Below are 23,090 nucleotides of genomic sequence, written 5' to 3' on the forward strand. Positions count from 1 at the left end.
TATATCCCTGCTCTAACTCCCTCAGGCTGACTGGGAGGTACAAGGTGGCTGCCCTCATGCTCTTCATTCTTTGTTCTCTGTCTGTGTCTTGGCTTTTTTTCCTTCCAAATCTGTAACAGTAGATATTTGAGCCTCACTGAAGAGATGCTTTGCTTTGGAATTTGTGGGAATCTAGAGCTTTAGAAAAAGAGGAAGCACTAAACTTGAATTCTGTCCACAGTCACCTCTTTAATGTTGAAGTTTAGGAGCAGTCAGCAGCCACTGAGGCAGCCAATGTGCTGTGTTTAGAGGACTGTTTAATTACCAATGTGATCTCTTGGCTGGCTTCGAGTTCTGTTTTTGCTAAACATCTTCTATGTAAAACAATTAATTGCTCCTCATTTAAGCTGCTTAAAGCATCCTATTCCTGAAACTTTGCAGAAACAGTGATGTGCTGTGAGTGACAGAACAACTTACTTGCCTGTAAAGGTAGGATTCAAACTGCTGCAGTCTTTTGCAAAGTTATGTCACATGTCTCTGAACCATCTGCCTGGGCTTACCAGAGTTCTGTTCTTCTCCTGCAGGCATTATGCTGCTCGAAGTATTCCTGGTTCTGGGAACCATCCTCATCTACTTCTTTCTATCCAGGAAAGACGAAGAGACATTACTACCCCTCAAAGAGGGATGGTGGGGCAAGGGACAAAAGCCTGACACTGAAGAAGATAAAACTATTCGAGCTTTTAAGGTGGAAACTACAGAAGAAGAGCTGAGCGTAAGCGAAACTCTGTAGTGGGGAGGGAGAAGAAAGCAAGGGCCAAATAAATGCAGAACTTGACTGGAAGTAATGTTTAAAATTGAACCAACAGCTACACTTTGGAGAATGAGCAATCATGTGTGGGACTTGAGGGAAGAGGTCTTTGAGTACTTCAGAAGATAGGGATGGGATAGGCAGATTTCACATCCTGCTCTATAATCTTGTTCTCAGCTGGCTGTTGCAAGATTGGTAGTAAAGAAACCTACTCTGTAAAGCCTAAGAACCACAAAAATCATGTTACAGGTCACTCAGCTCTCTATTCCTGTTTGTGCACCTTCCTCAGTTTGTGTAGACCAAAAGAACAATATGTTGTTGTTGTTTGGTTTCTTCTCTTTTAATTTTCAAAGCAATTTACAAGTATCTAATTTTCTTGACTGCTTTGTTTGCAGCTGTGTTGGATGCTGCTGCTTCTGTAATTAACGGTCTGCTTTGGTCAACACTAATACCACAGTGGTAATTACACTCAACACACACGTTGCAGAATTTATTAGGCAGCAAGGTTCTGACTGTGTGTATTAAAGTCAGGGATTGCACAGTTTTGGCTCATTTTATTGATTTAGGATGGATTCCTATTTTATCGATGAGGCCTGAGATTTTTTTTTTTTAACATTTTGCCCTCCTTAGATTATCAATGGACATTGATCTCCAATATTTTCCTCTTATGTTGCAGACACAAAGCTGATTTTCTAATTTATGGATCTTTTTGAAACATGAAATTCTGCATTACGATAACTACCACAACAACATAATCATAGAATGCTAGGGGTTGGAGTCCTCCTGGACTCCTGAGTCCAAGTCCCGTGCCAAAGCAGGATCATCCAGGGCAGGTCACACAGAAACACATCCAGATGGGTCTTGAAAGGCTCCAGAGAAGAAGACTCCACAACTTCTCTGGGCAGCCTGTTCCAGTGTTCCATCACCCTCACAGCCAAGTTGTTTTTCCTCATGCTGAGGAGGAACTTCCTGTGTTCCAGCTGATATCCATTGTCTTATCACAGGACACCACTGAGAAGAGCCTGTTCCCTTCTTTTTGACACCCACCCTTCAGGTATTTGTAAACATTAATAAGATCTCTCAGCCTTCTCTTCTCCAGACTAAACAGCCCCAGGTCTCTCAGCCTTTCCTCATAAAGCAGATCTTCCAGTCCATCATCTTTGTAGCCTTCTGTTAGATTCTCTCTAGTATTTACCTGTCCCTCTTGAACTGGGGATCTCAGAACTGGACATGGCATTCCTGGTGTGGTCTCACCAGGGCAGAGTAGAGGGTGAGAACCTCCCTTGACCTGCTGGCCACACTCTTCTTAATGCACCCCAGGATCCCATTGGCCTTCTTGACCACAAGGGCACATTGCTGACCCATGGATAACTTACTGGCTACCAGAACTCCATGGGTAGAAAACTCTTTCTAAATATACTCTTTAGCTAGGAGTTAAAGTTATGCTGGCATACCTTACTAAAACCATTTTCCAGGTGTGGAGCACACAGCATGTGTGTGCAGACACATTAAAAACTTAATTTTAAAAGCCATGCTTTCTGTGCATGTGTTCCATGCCCTAATTTGCAGGCATATACCATGCCTAGGCTGGGACTGCTTGTCCTCTCAGTCAGTGACAGCTATCTCCATCACTAGATTAGAAAATACCCTACAGGTTTAAACCCCACAGAGGGCTGAGCAGGATTAGATTTCCAGGACTGCCTTCCACCCTCAGCAGTTCTGTGGTTCTGTTTGCAGTAGGAAGGGGCTCTTGGCTGTCCTTCCCTGCTGAGTGACATTGGACTGGTTTTTGCAGTGTTGTCAGCATCCCCTGCAACCTTGAAGTGCAGCAGAAGGTCACTTACATGGTTACTCTAGCTTGGGAAACTTTAATTCCAGTCTTTAATACCGATTTTGCAGCCATTAGCAATGCCTGAGAGTGTTTCCCAGTGAAGACATCCAGCCCCTCAGGCTTGGGAGGGAAGGCAGGAGGTCTTGGCTAGATCCATGCACTGATTGTGAGGCTGGGCTCACAGGTAACCTGGGGAACAGAGTACAAGACTTCAGCTGTGAAGCCACAGTACTGTCAGAAGAGTGTTTTGTGCTCAGTGGGTATCAGCCTGGCAATCAGGTTGTGCCAGCCCTGCCAAACAAAGAGCCTTGGGAACAGCTGTATTTGGAAGAGGAAGGAGGCCATCTGGAGGAGAAAAAGAATTGGAACAGCTGATGGAGCATCAGCAAAATGCATGTGTGCTGTTAGGGATCCTGCTTCCATTGTTTTCAGCTCCCTTGGGAGTAACTAGAAACCATGCACAGCAGAGTCCAAGGTGGCAGACACAACTGGCTGTAATCTTTTTCTTTTTTTCTTTCTTATAGGACTTATTTAGGAGACTCGACCAGGCTCGATTCACTGAGCCATTAGAGAACAGTCGTTTCCATTATGGTACTAACTCCAAGTACCTCAGGAAGGTTGTCTCCTACTGGAAAAACCAGTTCAACTGGAAGAAACAAGTTGAAGTTCTCAACAAGCACCCACAATTCAAAACTAAGATTCAAGGTAAATGTGGTGTTGGGTTGTGTTTTTTTTCCCCTCCCCTTAAAAAATACACAGTAATACTGTGGCAGTTTTAGGCTATGCCTTTAAAAAAATTTTCACAGCCTTGAACAGAAAGTGGTAAAATGTAAATAAATAAATAAATCACTATTGGGTGTAAAAAGGAAAATAATGATTGTTCTAAACAATGCCACTGGAGAGATAAGGGACTTAAACTAGTTGTACCAAAACAATTTCTCTTCTCACTTCCTCAGGCTGGGAGATACTAACATTGTGCTTATGCTTGACCTTGGCTGCATTGTTTTGGCTAAGTGCTAACTTCTCTGCTCTTGCCCCTTTTGTACAGGGGGTAAGGTGGAAGGCAGGGGGGAGAAGCTGTTTCAGCTCCCCTGGTCTTTGGGAGTCAGGGGGAGTCCCTTGTGCTGTTCATTAATTGTAAATATTGGATATTTTGTACGTACTCATTGCATTTCATTCTAGATTGTGGTTTTCCTTGTAAACACAGCTTCCATTTGCTTCCAGCTGAGCTGGTCTGGCAAATTTAATGTTGGGGAGAATTTCCAACCCACCACAAATGCCTAACTTTTCTGCAGGGGATTTCAGTGGCAAGAATGCTATGGTTGTGTTGCATGGACCCTCCCTCCCTGCCATGGCACGGATCACTGGCACTGCTGCTGAAGCAGCAAGAAACTCCATCGCAATCAAAGCCTTTAGGACAAGGAATGACAAATGGAATTCCCTTGTGCGTGGATGGGCTGTCAGCTGGTGTTAAGAGGAACCAGGCACAGACACTTGGAATCAGACCTGGATCTTCAGATGTACACGTGTTCCCTGACTTGCATGCAGTCATGCAGAAACACCCACAGATGCCTGCTCTTGCTCCATGTAGTCCCCCAGCTGCTGCTGTCACAGCGGTGCCATCAGTTTTGGCAGTCCTCCTCAGCTGGGTGTGCTGGCTGCTCAGGTTGTCCCTGCTTGGCAGGGCAGATGTGCTCTGCTGCACTGTTTCAAGCACCCCCAGGCCTAGAAAAGCAGGAAGCCTTTTCTTTGGGGGTGATGTGCTGCCAGGTGTGAGTGGTTTCTTTTTTTACTCCAAGCCACAGGCACCTTCTGAAAGAAGCCATTTGGCTAAAGTCTGCTGGTGCTAGAGCTTGGTCAAACTGGACATTTTACGTGCTTGAGTTAGGGTTGTGCCTGCATCATTTTGGGGTACAGTTGTTGATTTAGAGCAGAGCAGGCAATTGTCTCACAGGATGGCAAAAATTCACATTTGAGATGATGATAATTACTTGCACCTAGAATTGTGCATTATTTCAACTGGGGCAGTTCTCTGTAATATTTAGAATGGATTTAGGACAACAAATGGTTGTGTTGTAGTGGTTAGAACATAAAGTTTTTATTTCATGGATTAATAGAATGGCCTGAGTTGGAAAAGGCCTTAGAGATCATCTACTCCAACCTCCCCACTATGGGCAGGGACACCCCTCAACTAGGCTCTGCTGCTCAAGGCCTCATCTAATCTGGGCTTGAACACCCCTAGGGAGGAGGCATCCACAACCTCCCTGGGCTGCCTGTTCCAGAGTCTCACCATCCTCATACTGAAAAACTTCCTAAGATCCAGACTAAACCTACTCTCCTTCATCTTAAGACCATTCCCCCTTGTCCTGTTGCTAGACACCCTTATGAAAAGTCTCTCTCCAGTCTTCCTGTAGGATCCCTTCAGGAACTGGAAGGCAGCTGTAAGGTCCTTCCAGAGGAGTCTTCTCTTCTCTAGGCTGAACATTTCCAGCTCTCTCAGCCTATCCTCAGAGCAGAGGTGTTCCAGCCCTTGGATCATCTTTGTGGCCTTCCTCTGGACTTGCTCCAACAGTTGTGTGCCCTTATAAATGGGGACACCAGAATTTAAATATGTACAACTGGGTTAATGCTGGAAAAGATCAAGAATTTTTTTTTGCTTTTATAGGATTGGGGGTTTTTAAGCCCTTTATCTGAGACAAGAAAGGGAACAGAAGCTCAGGACTCGTGGAGTCCTCATGGACAGTAAGTTATCCATGGAACAGCAATGTGCCCTTGTGGGCAAGGGGGCCAATGGTATCCTGGGGTGCATCAAGAAAAGTGTGTCCAGCAGGTCTAGGCAGGCTCTCCTCACCTGTTACTCTGCCCTGCTGAGACCACACCTGGAATACTGTGTCCAGTTTTGGGCTCCCCAATTCAAGAGAGACAGAGACCTGCTGGAGAGAGTCCAACAGAGAACTATAAGGATGATTAAGGGACTTGAGCATCTCTCCTATGAAGAAAAGCTGAGAGACCTGGGGCTGTTTAGTCTTAGAAAGCTAAGAGAGGATTTTATTAATGTCTATAAATATTCGAGGTGTGGGTGTCAAGATGAAGGTGCCAGTCTCTTTTCAGTGGTGTCCAGTGATAGGACAAGGAAGAAGGGGTGTCAGCTGGAACACAGGAAAGTCCACCTCAGCATTAGGAGAAACTGCTTTACTGTGAGTGTGCTGGAGTCCTGCAGCAGACTGTCCAGAGAGGTTGTGGAGTCTCCTTCTCTGGAGATTCAGAACCTGCCTGGATGTGGTCTGCTCTAGGTGATCCTGCTTTGGCGGAAGGGTTGGACTCAATCTCTAGAGATCCCTTCCAATCCCTACCATTCTATGGCAATGCACTATGTATAGAAGTAGGAGGAGAAATGTCAATATTAGGAATGATTACAAAAAGGAGCCATGAAAAGACAAGATCAAACATGCTGTACATAAGTTCCTGGGTTCTGTCATCACTTGGAGGTTTTTCAGAAACCCACAGAATTGTCAAGGATGGGGAAATCTCAGTCAGTGAAAGAGAATGTGATTGCTGGTGAGCTTGGGTTGATGTGAGAAAATGTGCTTAAATACATCAAGAAGGGAGGCATTCAGGCTCTACTAATAGCAAACTATTGTATTCTGGAAAGCAAACACTGAATGGGTTTGAGGAAAAGCAGTTCACCTGAAGCAACCAGTGCAACACCACTGTGTGAAGCTCACTGCTTGCCTATTGTCAGGAGCACAAAGGAAACAGCACTGCAGTTTTTGCCTTTTCATTCACCCATGAGTAGTCTGGTGCTAGAACACTTTCCTGGGTTTGTTTGCTCATGTAAAGTGACACTGAAAGCTTTGGACAAAAGGCAGAACTACAAAATTGAACACTCCAACTCTCTTTCAGCAAGGTGTTTTTCAAATCCTTGGTTTAAGCCTGATTGGTTTATCAACAGTTCAGATGAGTGGCTTGATTAGGGGAGGCTTCCACAGACAGAGAACACTCACTGAAGGCTTTTTTAATTCCTTTTAATGTAATATTAGGATCAGTGGCTGGAGACAGAAGCCAGACCAGTTCAAATGGGAAGGCAGGCAGGCAGAAAACAAAGTAAGTGATTAACACCCCCAAACAGCTGCTAATTGTGAAGGATTTCCTATCTCTTGATGCCTTTGAGTTGCAATTGTGTGCCTTCCAGGAAGACAAATCTGTAGTTGACTGAAGCCTGTGTGGTGCATGTAGGGACACTTGGGAAATGTAAGGGCACTTGGACTAACTGATGTAATCACCTCTTCTGCCTTTAAGCTGTGTGAGTCACCGTGTTACCATTAGTAGATTTCTTCACTTCTCTGTCTTCATTTGCCTGTTTATCTAAAACCAGAAATGTGCCAACATCCTTTGCCTGCTGTGATGCTTAACTGCCACATTATGAAGTATTTTCAGGTCCTTGGATAAATTGATCTAGAGCAGTGGGGGTAGGTTTGCGTGCTCAGCAGAAAAAAAAAAATACTTCAGCAAAGATCCATTGATAATCTGTTGTGTGACTGGTTTCAGTGTCCTGCTAACTATTTTATGTCTACAGGCATCGATGTCCATTTCGTTCACATCAAGCCTCCTCACTTGCCTGAAGGCAAAGCTGCAAAGCCATTGCTAATGGTTCATGGCTAGCCTGGCTCCTTCTATGAGTTCTACAAAATTATCCCTCTCCTGACAGATCCTGCAAGCCATGGCCTCGGTGGTGAACACGTTTTTGAAGTCATTTGCCCATCTATTCCTGGTTATGGTTTCTCAGAAGCACCCCACAAGAAAGGTATGGTGTAAGAGAAGGAACTGCACTGACAGGAGCCTCCTCCCACGGTGAGATAGCCTCTGTTAGCAGAACAGTAACTCCTGGCCCTTCCTGTTTTCTCAGTGTAGAAACAAAGATCCTGTGTGTCATGTGGGAAGAGGGGGGTTAAGAGTGTGACTTCAGGTGAACCATTAATTGATTTCAGGAGCAATGTGTAGGTAATTTACAGAGACTCCCTTTTTACAAGGAGCCCCATGGAAAAGACAAGGGGCAATAGGTACAAGTTACTCCTGGGGAGATTCTGATTGGACTCCACAAGAAAATCATCATGAGAACAGTTAGACATTGGAATTACCTCCCAGGGGAAGTAGTGGATTCCCCTACATCAGACAGTTTGAAGACTCAGCTTGACAAGGTGCTGGGCCATCTCATTTCCATTAACACTATCACCTAGAAAGGTTGGACTGGATGATCTTCAGGGTCCCTTCCAACCTGGCATTCTATGATTTTATAATTTAGAAAGGACATAAAAAGTTATGAAGTGACAACTCATGAACAATAATTGAGTCAATGTGTGTGTGAGCAGAAAAGAGAGAACCTAATTTGTTACTGTCCCTTTTTGGTGTTTGGAATCCATGTTCAGCAGTATTATACAGGTAGGTGAGAAGCAACAGTTGGAAACAAGTTGTGTATCTACATGGTAGATAGCAAGCAAATACCTGCTTGGTCAGCTTGTGCTCTGGATTATGTAAACAAGCTGGAAATTGGAGCATGGAAATGTACAAAGTGATACTGAGTTCAGTATTTAATGATGTGTGCAGGTGAATGTGTGTTTGTCTGCTTGGGATCATAGAATGCACTGGGTTGGAAGGGAGCCTCAAAGGTCATCTTGTCCAGCACCCCTGGCCATGAGCAGGGACATCTCTAACTAGATTGGGTTGATCAGCACCTCACTGAGTTTGACCTTGAATGTCTCCAGGGGTGGGGCATCCACCAGCTCCCCAGGCAACCTGTTCCAGTGTCTCACCAATGTCATGCTGAAGAACTTCTTCCTCATGTCCAACCTAAATCTATACTGCTCAAGTTTAAAACTGTTACCTCTTTGTACTATCGCTACAGGCCCTTCTAAACAGTCCCTCCCCAGCCTTCCTGGAGGCCCCCTTCAGGTACTGGAAGGTTGCTCTAAGGTGTCCCCAGGGCCTTCTCTCTTCCAGGCTGACAGCCCCAACTCTCTCATCCTGTCCTCATAGGAGAGGTTCTTCCCTGGTTATGACTTACGCGGTCAGTGTGTAGTGAAGTGAAGCTTGTTACTAGTGAAAACATAAAAGTTTCCAGCTGTCTGCAAGATGAGACTACTCACAGTAGACAAAATGGAAACAAATTCCCTGGGCAATGTTTAGTGCCTCTGACAGAGCTCAACTTGGGTATGACTGCAGCTTAAAGGGAGTCTGGAAGCCCCTCAGTGGGGCAAGTGCATGGGCAACTGGTGGGGTTAGGGCAACACTTGTCACATTTTCTGCTTGCTCTCTAGACCTTGCCTGGATGATGTGACAAGGGTTTCCATATAGTCTGTCAGGCAGGCAAGGAAAAATGGACTTGTAGCTTTTTAGGAACTTGGACATTGCCTTTGTGGGATGTGCAGGCAATGGGCAGTACCAGGCAAGATTATGGAGCAGATCATCTTGGGGGCAATCACAGCACACCTGCAGGATGGCCAAGGGATCAGGCCCAGCCAGCATGGATTTAGGAAGGGCAGGTCCTGCCTCACCAACCTGATCTCCTTCTATGATCAGGTGACCAGCCTGGTGGACGTGGGGCAGGCTGTGGATGTAGTCTACCTGGACTTCAGCAAGGCCTTTGACACTGTCCCCCACAGCAAACTTCTGGCCAAGCTGGCAGCCTGTGGCTTGGACAGCAGCACTGTGCTGGGTTAGGAACTGGCTGGAGGGCCAAGCCCAGAGAGTGGTGGTGAATGGTGCCACATCCAGCTGGCAGCCTGTCACTAGTGGTGTCCCCCAGGGATCAGTGCTGGGCCCCATCCTGTTCAGTATCTTTATTGATGGTCTGGATGAGGGGATTGAGTCCACCATTAGTAATTTTGCAGAGAACACCAAGTTGGGAGCAGATGTTGATCTGTTAGAGGGTAGGAGGGCTCTCCAGAGGGACCTTGACAGGCTGGACAGATGGGCAGAGTCCAACAGGATGGCATTCAACAAATTCAAGTGCTGGGTGCTGCACTTTGGCCACAACAACCCCATGCAGAGCTACAGGCTGGGGTCGGAGTGGCTGGAGAGCAGCCAGGTGGAAAGGGACCTGGGGGTACTGGTTGACAGCTGCCTGAACATGAGCCAGCAGTGTGCCCAGGTGGCCAAGAGAGCCAATGGCATCCTGGCCTGGATCAGAAATAGTGTGGCCAGCAGGAGCAGGGAGGTCATTGTACCCCTGTACACAGCACTGGTTAGGCCACACCTTGAGTACTGTGTCCTGTTCTGGGCCCCTCAGTTTAAGAAGGATATTGAGACACTTGAACGTGTCCAGAGAAGGGCAACAAGGCTGGGGAGGGGTCTGGAGCACAGCCCTGTGAGGAGAGGCTGAGGGAGCTGGGGGTGTTTAGCCTGGAGAAGAAGAGGCTCAGGGGTGACCTCATTGCTGTCTACAACTACCTGAAAGGAGTTTAGGCTCGAGGTGAGGAGAAAGTTCTTCACAGAAAGAGTGATTGGCCATTGGAATGGGCTGCCCAGGACAGTGTTCAAAAAAGGATTGGATGTGGCACGTGAAGCCATGGTTTAGTTAATCATGAGGTGCTGGGTGATAGGTTGGACTTGATGATCTCTGAGGTCTTTTCCAACCTTGTTGATTCTGTGATAAATGCTGCAGAGTCAGAAGCATGGCTGGAATTAATGCAGAAGAGTTCTCTCCTTTTCTGCAGGCTTTGATTCTGTAAGCACTGCTTCTGTGTTTTACGAATTGATGCTCAGACTGGGATTCAATGAGTTCTACACACAAGGTGGTGATGCTGGCTGGCTCACCTGCACCAGCCTGGCCCAGATAGCTCCCAGGTGAGTACCCCTTCGGTACAGTGCATACAAACTGTTTTTTGGGGGTTTTTAACTTGAATATTTATTTCTTGTGCTTTTGAGAGTTCCTGTCCCAAGCCTGCACTGTAGTTTCTCTCTTCAGTGCTCAGTGTGAAGCAGAGATCCAAGATTACATAGCTAAGGTTTATACCTGGTTTATAGCAGTAATTTAGTGATGGCCCCATGAGGGTCTGGAGTGGCACAAAAGGAGGATTTGTGGCATAGTGCCCAGAAGTGTGTGCTGATTGCTGACAGTACCCCCTTGGACTTGTCATTTTTGTGTGGAAAGCCACACTGCAAAGCACAGCTAAGGTCATGGTATAATTAACAGGAGGTCAGAAATGAAGCATGTCCCTTTTGGTTAATTACATTTTAGACACAACCTCTTTGAATGACATGTTGTTAATCTGTGGGGTTTTTTCCTGCTCGTTTTTCTTTTTAGCCACGTGAAAGGTCTCTATTTAAATCTAGCCTTGGTTACAAAGATAGGATTCATTCACCTGCTCTCTGTTCTGCTGGGCTGCTGTCTTCCAGGGCTCTTCGGCTTCCGGGATGTAGATGTCAGGAGGATGTTTCCCTTCGTGGAGAAAGGGCTCTACAAGAGCTTGGTGGAGTCTGGCTATGCTCACATACAGGCTACAAAGCCTGATACTGTTGGTAAAACAAGCTAAAAAACCCACCCCTTTGAGCTCAGAGTCATTGTCTGTTCATTGCAGTTGCACTACAGGCACAAAACGTACTGCTTTGAAATAGGCACAAAGTGGTTTTGGGGGGGGGGAACTCAAGTAGGATGGTTAGAGGTTTGTAAAGGTGGGGGTCTTTCCCTGTATCCAAGTCAGAAAAGGTCACATACAGAGGTATACAGCATTACACTCCCTTTTTCATGCAGTAGTGAACCTATACATCCAAACTGAGCATACTCTTAAGTGCCACTGACCTCGTTTTCAGTTTTCATAAATAAAATAGTTTATTTAATACTTCACTTCTGCTGTCACTGGGGACTGTAATTTTATTTCAAATGCAGCTAAGCTGAGAGCAAAAGATCACATTCAATTGATGTAAACTACAAGAAGCTTTTAGCTGTCTCATCATGCAGTGCACCTTACTTATCCCTCCAACTAACACCTGAAAATTAAAATCAAATTTTCTTCTCATTGTTCTGAATCACTTTGCAGACTTTCAAGAAAAAAAAAAAAAAGGCATTCCTTTGTATACTATTTCCAGATGAGCCAGTCACTCAGGTTACCTAATAAGTATGTTAAGTGTTGCTATCCTGAAAGCATCTTTAGTTGGACAACAGAGTAGAGAAGATCAAATGTATTTTTAGTTAAGCACAGCACTAATTCACTTGTGGATTTTATTAAAACCATAGCTAAGGAAGCCATTTCTGAATGGTGATCCATAAGCTTACCTACAGAAGCAGGTATATTCTTAAAATGTGTAGGAAAAATGATAATTTTATGTTTTTTCTTTTTTCAATATTTTTGCTTCCTTTTGAGTTTTGTTTCTAAAAATGCCTAGTGTCTATTTCTTTCTGTGCTTTAGGAAGAGATGAGGAAGCTGGTAGCTGAAAGATGCTTAGCCATGCTCCTTCTGCTCTATTTTTCTGGCTGATTCTTGTCCCTAACAGTAATGTGTGGCCTATGTAGACTGGGAAGCAGAAGCTAGTTCATGTTTGGGAAACTGAAGCAGCAACTTTACTGCAATTTTGAGGACAAAGAGGAGAGGGCATGGCAGGTGGCACCTTCCCACTGGGAGAAAAATGGAAGAAGGGAGCATCAGGTAGCTGTAAGAAGCACAGCCATGGAGGCTACCAGAGTCTTCCTAGGACTTCTGGAGGTCCAGGGCTACCTTGCAAGCTGTCCTAAGCAAGGAAGTTGTCTGTGGCTCTTGGTATGTATATACTGTGCTTGCTAACACTACATGCTTTATTGCTTCAGAGCTGGCTCTTGATCAAACTGGCTTGCAGGGATTTGATTTTCACACATTCTTTAGGAAACCTGCATAGAATGTGGATTCCTTTTCAACTGACAGAAATAGTCAGCACCCATATTCCAAGTGATTTTTTTTTTTTTCTTACATGTCAACCAAGGTGCTCTTCTCTGTTCACAGTAAGTGTATAAGAACAGACCATTGCTTGGCTAGTGCTGCAGATCCAGAAAGCAAACTCAATGGAACTTCTTCAAGCACTTGGTATTTCAGTTCTCAGTATCAGTTGAGAACTCTACAACTCTATGATCATGTTTAAATAGCAATTACTGATGAAATGGTGTTAGCTCTAGTGCTGGGCATCCTTCAGGAAGGCTGGTTGCATGATCATGCCCCTGTACTCAGCCTTGGTGAGGCCACAGCTTGGGTACTGGGTTCAGTTCTGGGCAGCACAGCATAAGAAAGACATTGAGGTGCTGGAGCATGTCCAGGGAAGAGCAATGAGGCTGGCGAGGGGTTTGGAGGGCATGTCGTGAGGAGTGGCTGAGAGAGCTGGGGTTGTTTAGTCTGGGGAAGAAGAGGTGAAGGGGAGATCTCATTGCTCTCTACAACTACCTGAAGGGAGGTTGGAGTAAGGTGGGGGCTGATACTGTGCCAGGGAAGATTAAGGTTGGATATTAGGAAAAATTTCTTTCCTGCAAGTGTGGTCAGGCATTGGAACAGGCTGCCCAGGGAGGTAGAGTCCCTGTCCCTGGAGGTGTTCAAGAAGCATGTGGATGTTGTGCTTCAGGATATAGTTTAGTGATTGTGGTAGCTGGGTTGTGAACTCTATAACCTTAAGGGTCTCTTCCAACCTTAATGATTCTGTGAGCTGAACTTGAACTAGATTGCTGTTCCTCAGGAAAAGCTTCTTGTATGGTTTTTCTGAGCAGCTGGGCCAGTTCATGGTCTCTGTATTTCACAGCACTAGGATGTAGTAGCAAAGTTCCAGGTGCAGGCTGAAAATACTCTTCTCTTTCCAAGCAAAACAAACTATATGAAGTATTTTAACCCTTATTCTAGAGGAAGGCTGTTGATAATTTCAGAAGATGGACCTTTTAGTAAATCCTTGCTCTACCTTAATGACTTTCTAATAATCTTAAAATGTTTCTGCTGTTGGGTAGTGGTGCAAATTCTCCTGGTCCTGTGTAGGCATGTGGGGTTCGGCCCTGTAATGCTGTTTAATACATGACAGCTTCCAGATTAATGGAAGCAAACCCTACTTGGCACACAGAGCTTGATCTTATTAGCTTACAAGGAATGAAAAGAAAAAAGCCAGCAGAAATCCAATACTGTTCCATCAGTTCAAAGAACATACAGTGTGAGCTAATGCAGAGCCTGTTGGTTTGCAGATGCTATCAGTTTATGACTCAACAATAAATGGCTCCAACTTGTTCTACTATTTGGTTTAAGAATACAGCTGTATTATAATGGGGCCACTTCTATAACAGTCTGAGTTCAGGAGCCAGATAACACAATTTTAGTTGGTTTTTTTTTTTCTTCCTCCTTTTCAGGCTGTGGTTTGAATGACTCCCCTGTAGGACTGGCTGCATACATCTTGGAAAAGTTTTCTACGTGGACTGATGTGGAATTCTGTGATTTAGAGGATGGAGGGTTAGAGGTAAGGCTGGCTGTCCTCTTACGCCATTTTGAATGAGGTGGCTGAGCCCAGAGCCATAGCTGAAGATGTTTGTCTGAGCTGATTACCTCATATCTTGAAGGGAACCTGCAGCAACCACAACTGGTTCCATGAAGGCTGAGGTACTCCCTTCCCACTTGTATCTCCTAGAAAGAGAGAGACACTCTGCAACTTCTGGATAGTAAAAACCAGTGGAATAATCACATTAGGACAAAAAAAAAAAACAAAAAAAAAAACACACAACCCAAAAGTTTAACCTACATTTAAGATGTCAGGAAACAGAACTCATGATTCACTTCAACACTAATACTAAACTCTATGAATTTGCTCTAGACAGGGGCTAAAGCAATATTGACCAATCATTTGCTAATAAAGGATCATTCTTAATGTACAGTTGAAATCAGAGGTGAAGCCCCCTCTTGAAAACTGCAGGGATGGAGCCTCAACCACCTCCCTCAACAACCTGTTTCAGTGTTCCACTACCCTAGTGGTAAAGAACCTGCTCCTAAAATCCAATCCAAATCTGCTCTTCTCTAGTTCAAGTCCATCCAGGCCTTTGTAAACAGAATCTCCCCCTCCTTCTTGTAGGTCCCCTTCAGGTGCTGGAAGGATACTATTAGGTCTCTCCAGAGCCTCTTCTTTTCCAGGCTGAACACCCCCAGCTCCCTCAGCCTGTCTTCATAGCAGAGGTGCTACAACCCCCTGATCATTGTCATTGCCCTCCTCTGGACCTGCTCCATCAGGTCCCTGTCCCTCCTATATTGAGGGCTCCAGAGCTGGATGCAGTACTGAGCCCTGAGTTCAATTTTATGGTTGCAGACAGGCTGCTTATGTCTTAGAGCTGCTGCAGGTTTCTGAATGCTGAGGAAAAGCAATGTTCTACCTGCAGGACAGCTCTGTTAGTTGATGTGCTGTGTTGTGCTTGGAGAAAATGCTAATTGGGTAAGAATCCTGAACTATCAGTAAGGAGATCTGACTGGAGACACTACTTGAAGACCTCTTGTTCATGTTACATCCACCAAGAGAAATGCACATGCAAGCATTTTCAGATTTCCCTTCACTTACTAAATTAGCCTGTGACTGAGTCATGCAGTCACTTTTGTTTATAGTTTATTTGGTTTGTAGTTCTAATACTCTTCTGGACACAGCTTGCCTATTTCTGCAAAAGATTTAAGTCCTACCCTTGGAAGCAACTTCAGTATGCTGCCAAACTGCATCATTTGCAAGTCAGTAAGACTGAGGCTCCTGCTGTGCAGACACTTAAGACAGCAGCTTGGTTGCATATACTTGTGTCAGCTTGAGTATTAGTGAAGGCTTAAACCTGCCCTCTGAGGTATTTGCAACTGCAGCTCAGTGCTATGGTATTTATTTAGCTGTGAAATGATGCTCCCAGGAAGCTGACTCAGTTCTTGAAGCTGCTCTGGCTATGCTGTGGGCAGTATCCTGCTCCAGTTCTGCCTACATGAGATGAGCTATATCAGCTTCTGGGTGCCTAGAGGAAAGAGTCTCATAGTCCTATAGAAAACCAGGCTCCCTCTTTTCATGCTTGCAGTCGTTATGTGCCCAACAACTTCAGTGTCTAAATTTATTGTCCCTCACTTCTCACAATGCAGCTTGTGCCTATGAGGTATTTACACTTAGAAAATACTGCTCTGTTTGTAACAAGTGTGGATCTTCTCACTTTCTACAATACTTCTCCCCTCAAATCCAGTTGCTTTGATACACTTACTAGTGTCCAACATGTTCTATAGAGTTCATTTGGGTGGTTACAAGCAAGAACTACTTCACAGGGTGAAGTCCCATGTTCATGGAATGATTTGGGTTGGAAGGGACCTTAAGGATCATCTAGTTCCACCCCGCAGTCATAAGCAGGGACACCGTCCACTAGACCAGGCTGCTGAAGGCCCTGTCCAACCTGGCCTTGAACACCTCCAGGGAAGGGGCACCCACCAACCTCCATGGGCAAACCTGTTCCAGTGTCTCACCACCCTCACTGTAAAGGATTTCTTTCTTATCTCCAATCTAAATCTCCCCTCTTCCAGCTTCAATCCCTTTTCCCTTATCCCATCACTACAAGCCGTTGTAAAAAGTCCCTCCCCAGCTTTCTTGTAGGCCCCCTTGAGGTACTGGAAGGCTGCTATAAGGTCTCCATGGAGCCTTCTCTTCTCCAGGCTGAAAAGCCCCAACTCCCTGAGTCTGTCCCCACAGGGGAGGTGCTCCAGCCCTCTGATCATCTTTGTGGCCCTCTTCTGGACCTGCCCCTGCAGTTCTATGTCCTTCTTGTGTTGGAGGGCCCAGAACTGGATGTAGTACACCAGGTGGGGTCCTCTGAACTAGTCTAGATATATTCCTCTCCTCCCCCTTTGCAGCAGTTAAAGGCAGTTCTCCCCTTTTCTGTTCTCCATCTGTCCTGCCAGGCTCAATCTGTTAGAGCCATAGCCCTTGCCCAGTGAGTGCTTTCCCTTTCAGTCCTGAGTACAACACGAGGAAACCTGATACCACATCACCTCCTAGGGCTCTCTTCTCCATTTCCATGCTTCTAACTCTCATGCTCTGGCTCCCTTGAAAAATGTATGCAAACATTTGATTATTTCTTTTCCCAGGAATGGAGTGTGGTCTGATCTTGACATTTAGGGTCTGGAAGTCAGATTTTAATTGCCTAACAACATTATGCCCAGCTCTTTAAGAACAGCCTTTCCCTGGGACTTTCCAATTCTTGCAGAGTTAAGTGTTTGAAAGATTATTCTCTCTCCTCTCTTTCAGGCTGACGGTACAAGTACCTACTGGCATTGCCTCCTTCCCCAATGAAATCATGCACACACCCCAGGCTTGGGCCCAGAAGAAATACATCAACATAGTTTCCTTCCATTTCATGCCTCGAGGTGGCCACTTTGCAGCTTTGGAGGAACCTCAACTTCTCGCTGAAGATATTCTACAATTTGTTGGGAGAGTAGAGAAAGAGCAACTTTGGACGAAGAAAGGAGAATAACTCTCCTAACAGCCAGTAGGGTAATTGCTTAGAGCTCAGCACAGGTACAGGCCTTACTAAGTCTCCTGTAATCCCTGTAAGTAGTTTATTTCTGACCAAATGAGAGAGAGGACAGCAAGAAAAATGCAGTCTGTCTCATTGAGATACTGCCATGGGGACCTACTGGGTTTAGGTTGCTTTTCTTTTTGTTCAGCTAGGCTAAGAAAGCAGCATGAGGATTATTTGACTATCTTGTTCCCCTAAGCACAGACTTCAAGTCTGCTCTGTAGTATTCTTGATTCAAAATTGAAAAATAGACCTTACACCTATTAACACTGCTAATACTATAACTAATAACAGTTTGTCACAAAAGGCTGGTTTTTTCACAGCAGCAGTGAAACTTGAGTTGGTGTAGGTGTGAGGTTCCTCACATGAAGAATAGGGAGCAACCTAGCAAGATCTCACTTGCATGAGCATGTTGATTAATCAGCATGGATGATCTACATACAGCAGCTTTAAACTAGCCAGCTGGCTACTGCTGGCTGCCTTCCTTGTGCAGCCTGGGCTTTTAAGCAGCACCCTGGCTGTGAGGAAGAAGCTCAGCTCCCCAGGACAGCAGCATGTGAGAAGCAGCTGAAACACACAAGTGCTTGCAGCTTGGACCAGAAGGGAGGGGTGGGATGTAGGGACAGTTTTAGCCCAAGCTACCTCTGCACTGAGTTTGTACTCAGCTAAAATCATAGCCCTGGACAGGCTCAAGACACTGCAGCTTTGCACTGTTATAAATACCTCTTACTAAACAATATAAATATCATTAATTCAAAATTAAAAGAACCTTGCATTAAGGTTTTGAATAATACCTGTGTGTTTCTTTTAGTATCTGAGATTTTGCTTAGTGACAGGAAAGTGAAGCTTCAGCTTGGAACCTCTATTGATTCTGTGCTGCATCTGCTACATAGGTCAGATGGAAGGCAAACTGCTCAAAGAAAATTGAATTTGAAGGGCTGTGTGGTTTTGCCAGCAACAGTCCCTGGTGTGTGCACTTGAGCTTCAAACATTTAAACTGTATCCAGATGACTGATTTCAGTATGGTTTTGTTCTCCAGTCCCTTCTGATATCCTTTCCTAGGCTGGCAAGCACAGGGAAATATAATCCACCAGTAACACTTGCACAAATCAGTGTTATTTCACCACACTAATTGAAATGGAAGCTGTTAAATAAGAGTCACTCCAACAGAGCCCTGCTTCATCCCACAGGGCTTTTTAGACTCAAGAACACCACCCTGACTTCCCTTCTGTAAAACAAATAACACTCCTGCTGGGCACATCTGAGTCTCAGTGCTCAAAGCCACCTGATAAGCCATGGCAGAAAATCATTAGGGCAGATGGGTTGTGGACCAGCCTGGATCTGGTTTTTGAGCAGAATGAGACCTGTCACTACCTTTTCTTTGCCTCCCGTGCTTCTGCACCTGGCTGCCAGGAGAGGAAGGCACAGCAGCTGTCAGGCCTCCCTACAAACTTTGACTGCAGTGCTGCCTTTAAGCTGCACTTCAATTCTTGAAGACAGCTAACTGCTTGTAGAGCAGTAGTGAGCATGAAGTCTACCTCTGCTTGTAAATGCTTTCATTGGTCAGAATGTACATTCTCATGCCACAGAATCAGAGACTTGTTTTGATTGGAAAAGACCTCTAGCATCATTGATTCCAACCATCAGCCTAAGACCACCATGACCATTGGTTCAGGCCAAGCTGTTTTGACTAGACAGGAAGAAAATACAAATACAGAATTATTCACTTTCTCTAAACCAGATTGTTCTTAGAGAAGACCATCCCCAGACCTGTTCAGGTGCAGTATGTTGCAAATGAGTTCCTGATTCAAGGAGGCATCAGCTCAGCTCTGGTAACAACAGCTGCTTACAGCCTCTGCTATGTTCCCTCTTGCCCAAGTCTTGATCTCTTACTTCTGTCCCTTGTGTGGCTTTATATTTCAGAGCTGGAGATCACCTTCTCTCATCTTTAATGCACATGGCAGACATCTGCTGTGGTGCTAGGGAGCACTGCCATGTACTGATACAACTGAATACTTCCCCAGGGACTGCTCAGTCCCAAGGCAGATAGAGTAAGTGGGAAGGAAGTTTGCTATCTGATACCTGTGCCAAACAGATTTTCAGATGCGAGTAGAAGGCTTGGAGCATTTTCTCTCTCCCTTCTGGAACAGATCTGCTTGAAGGGGCCCAGCCTCAATGAAAGAGGGCACATCAGGACTCTGTTTTATGATTTACATTACAGCAGCTCATGCATGCTCAGTCACCAGCAAGACCTGGACAGAAAACAACTGCCTTTAGAACCTTTCTATTTTTACATATGCCTCACAACACTCAGCAATCTGTGACACTGATAATGAACAGAGACAGTAAATGAGCACATCCCTGCTCCACTCTGTGTGCCAGGTAAGTGCACTTCAGCCTACTACAAACACCAGCTGTCCATGCTGGATGTTTTACTTAGTACAGAAAATAGGCATAGGGACAGTAAATCCAGCACAAAAATAGGTTTTATTAGCTACTGTCTGAAAGAGAAAAATTTGGACCTAAAAGATGAAGATTTTAGATAACTAAACACCTGTCACATAGCAAAGGTTGTTCTGATGTCACCTGTACTCAGCTCCAGTAAGGCTACACTTTGAGTATTGTGTTGAGTTTTGGGTACCTCAGTACAAGAGATGTTGAGGTACTGGAGCCAGTGCAGAAGAGGGCAACAGAGCTGGGGAAGGGCCTAGAGAATAAATCTGATGAGGAGCAACTGAAAGAGCTGGGGATGGTTAGTCTGAAGAGGAGGAGGCTGAGGGGAGACCTCATTCCTTTCTATAACTACTTGAAAGGACATTGTGGAGAGGCTGCTGCTGGTCTCTTCTCACAGGTAATTAGTGACAGAACAAGAGGGAACAGACTCAAGCTGCAATTGGACATTAGGAAAATTTCATGGAAAGAATGGTCAGGCACAGGAATGGACTGCACAGGGAAGTGGTTGAGTCACCAACCCTGAATGTGTTTGGATGTGGTGCTTGGGGATATGGTTTAGAGGTAAGCCTTGTAGAGTAGGGTTATCAGTTGGACTTGGTGATCCTGAGGGTCTTTTCCAACCTGCATGTTTCTGTGATTCTGTCACAGTTCTTAAGCCAACAGCTATCAGCAGCTGTCATTCATCACCTACTCATCTATGCTTAGGTACAAAGATCCAGTGAAGTACTATGACAAGGTACAAGAGCATAAAATACAATTCTGTGCCAGCTGTCAAGCCTGCCATCCCCTCCCCTATTTGGAAAGAATCATCTCTTTTTTTTTTTTTTTTTTAGCAAAACCCAGCCAAGCCTACTGCCCTTAGTGCAAAGTTTAACACTAAGTGTGTGGGGGCTTAGTAATAGCAACTCCATCTCTTCCCACGGGTTGTAGCTCTTCCACAAGCCTAAGATTTGGATTTGTACTCACCGTGAGTGAATCCAGACTCACTGCAGATGCACTCTGCTTTTGGCTAATAAGGGATTTTCTGGTACAGCACTAGAGTGAGCAGAGCAAACAGTCAGATAATCAGAAAGTTGTACCCTTTCTATTAGCAAGTAAATGATCAAATTATTATTATCATCATATAAAATTAAGTACATTATAAAATTATTGCAGTAAGAAGGGACTCCCTGCCTGTTACACCTTGTTCTTATTGACAGAGAGACATAGAACCATTCTGGTTGGAAAAGACCTTTAAGGTCACCTAGTCCAACCATTCTCTTCACTCTGTGTCCCTCAGCACCACCTCTCTGTGTCTTTGAAACACCTCCAGGGATGAGGATTCAAGCACTTCCCTAGGGAGGCTCTTCCAGTCTTTGAGAACCCTTTCAGTGAAGAAGTTTCTTCTGATACCCAACCTAACCCTCCCCTGGTGCAACTTGAGACTACTTGCAAATTCTTATTTAAAGATGTTAGCTGTATGTTTAGAGTTCCCTCAGCTCAACAACAAGCAGGATTATTAAAGATACTGGCAACTGAGTGAGAATTCTCTCTCTCTCCTTTGCTTTTCCATGAGCCAGCTGAGCACCCAACTCTTCTGACAGTAAATTTTCTCTACCAAAGCCATATGCTATGGCCTTCAGGAAAATCAAAATCCAGTGACACTTTGATGCTCAACATTTTGTTTTCCTGGTTGGTGAAGCTTCCATTTCCAAACCAAAGCTGCCCCAAAAATCTCTGCACAAAGAAATGAGATGGGTGAACTAAAAGCCATTCCTCCTTCAGCTGCCACAAAATACAGAACCATGGAATCACAGAATTGTTTTGCTTCAAAAAGACCTCCAAGACCATTGAGTCCAAGTGTCAACCCAACAGCACCATGGCCATTAAACCACGTCCCAGAGTGCTATGTCTACATGCTTCTTGAACACCTCCAGGGATGGTGACTCCATCATCACCTCCCTGGGCAGCCTGTTCCAATGCCTGGCCATTCTTGCAGGAAAGAAATTTTTCCTAATCTCCAACCTAAACTCCCCCTGGCACAACTTCAGGCCCTTTTCTCTGTCACCTGATACCAGGGAGAAGAGACCAACCCCCACCTCCCTCTTTTCAGGGAGTCTCCTCTTCACCAGACTGAACAATCCCAGTTCCCTCAGCCGCTCCTCACCAGACCTGTTCTTCAGACCCTTCACCAGCTTTGTTGCCCTTCTCTGGGCATGCTCCAGCACCTCAGTATCTTCCTTGTAGTAAGGGGACCAAAACTGAACCCAGTATTCATGAAGACACAAATTTATCTTTGATGAAACCAGAAGCAGCTGACCTAAATCCTGCTTTTTAATTAGCCAGTTACAGCTCAGGATGAGAAGTTCAAAACCATGAAGATGCCACTGAAAATATACAGAACTGACACACCGTAAAGTTTGGAACTTACCTGCTTCTGGTATGAAAAAACACTCTTAAGCTCATCATCTTCTGAAAACAGGTCTAGTTAAACCAGCTCCCAATTTTACTTTCAATTTTTAGTCTGCAAACTATAAAGCCCTGATAACTCCAAGCCACTCTCTACAGCCTTTGGACATCATCTACAACTGAACAAGGTGAGTCTTCATGCACATTACACACACGAGAAGTCAGGCATCACTCACGGTATGAATGAATAACACCCCCCCCACCAAAAAAAAAAAAAAGGAATAGAAATCACACTTTGATATGAAAAAGGAAGTGAAACCATCGTTAGTGCAAAATAGAATCTGGTAAGTCTAGCATCACAGGGAGCTCCAGATCCATAAGGGACACTGCTCAGCACCACTGAGTCAGCCAGAATCGCCTGGGGACAGGGATTGATGGGTTCAAGACAGTCCATCAGATGTACATTCTGGCTTACAGCAGGTGCAATGTACAGTATGAATTAAATGAAGATACTTTTTTTTTTTTTTGCCTGAAAGAGGAATGGAAAGATCCTTGTGGGTGCTGTGGGAAGAGACAAGGAATAAATCCATATTAATTTCAGGGCAGCTTATTTTAAAACACTGAGAAATGATGCCACTTGTTTTACTTGCTGTCACAGCACTTTAAGGAACATTAACTCACACTAAAACCATCTTGCTTAGGATTAGTTTTTCTTTCATGGACGAAGTACCCTGTGCAGTGCCAGACAGCCCTGATGGTGTTATGCCAATGCTGCTAGAAGAATTAGCCCCATTAGAATTATCATTTGTCTTCTGGAGAGCAGTGTTTATATAGATCTGAGTGACAGCTCTTTCCCCTTGCTGGATGTAGTCCAAATATCAGCCTTCAAAATCCCCTCCTGACTGGGTTTTAAGACGTTAAGGCTGCTCATGCTCTTTCTGTGTTTAATAATCAAATGTCTGCAGTTTTGAGGACAGGATGAACAATAAATGAGATTTAAGTGATGAGTTTCCATTTTCTTAAAAGGGAAGATAATGCTCCTGGTGCAGCAGTGGTTCAAACCACTGCAGACAATCAGTGCAGAGGGAGTACAGTGCAGAGAAAAAAAGTGAACAGGAACAGAAGACAA

The 23,090-nt window shown here is 44.8% G+C and overlaps 1 protein-coding gene across 1 annotated transcript; it reads left to right on the forward strand.

Annotated features, from left to right (window-relative positions):
- The first annotated feature begins 568 nt into the window (after positions 1–568).
- Positions 569–17,074, forward strand: EPHX1 (epoxide hydrolase 1). The gene is given in 9 exon segments (XM_054396043.1): positions 569–751; positions 3,143–3,323; positions 7,195–7,422; positions 10,331–10,460; positions 10,921–11,135; positions 13,961–14,079; positions 14,862–14,897; positions 15,558–15,575; positions 16,778–17,074. Coding segments are annotated over 9 exon segments (1,407 nt in total).
- Positions 17,075–23,090: the final 6,016 nt, after the last annotated feature.

This window comes from Indicator indicator, chromosome 2 (genome assembly GCF_027791375.1).
Source record: "Indicator indicator isolate 239-I01 chromosome 2, UM_Iind_1.1, whole genome shotgun sequence".
Lineage (NCBI taxonomy): Eukaryota > Metazoa > Chordata > Aves > Piciformes > Indicatoridae > Indicator > Indicator indicator.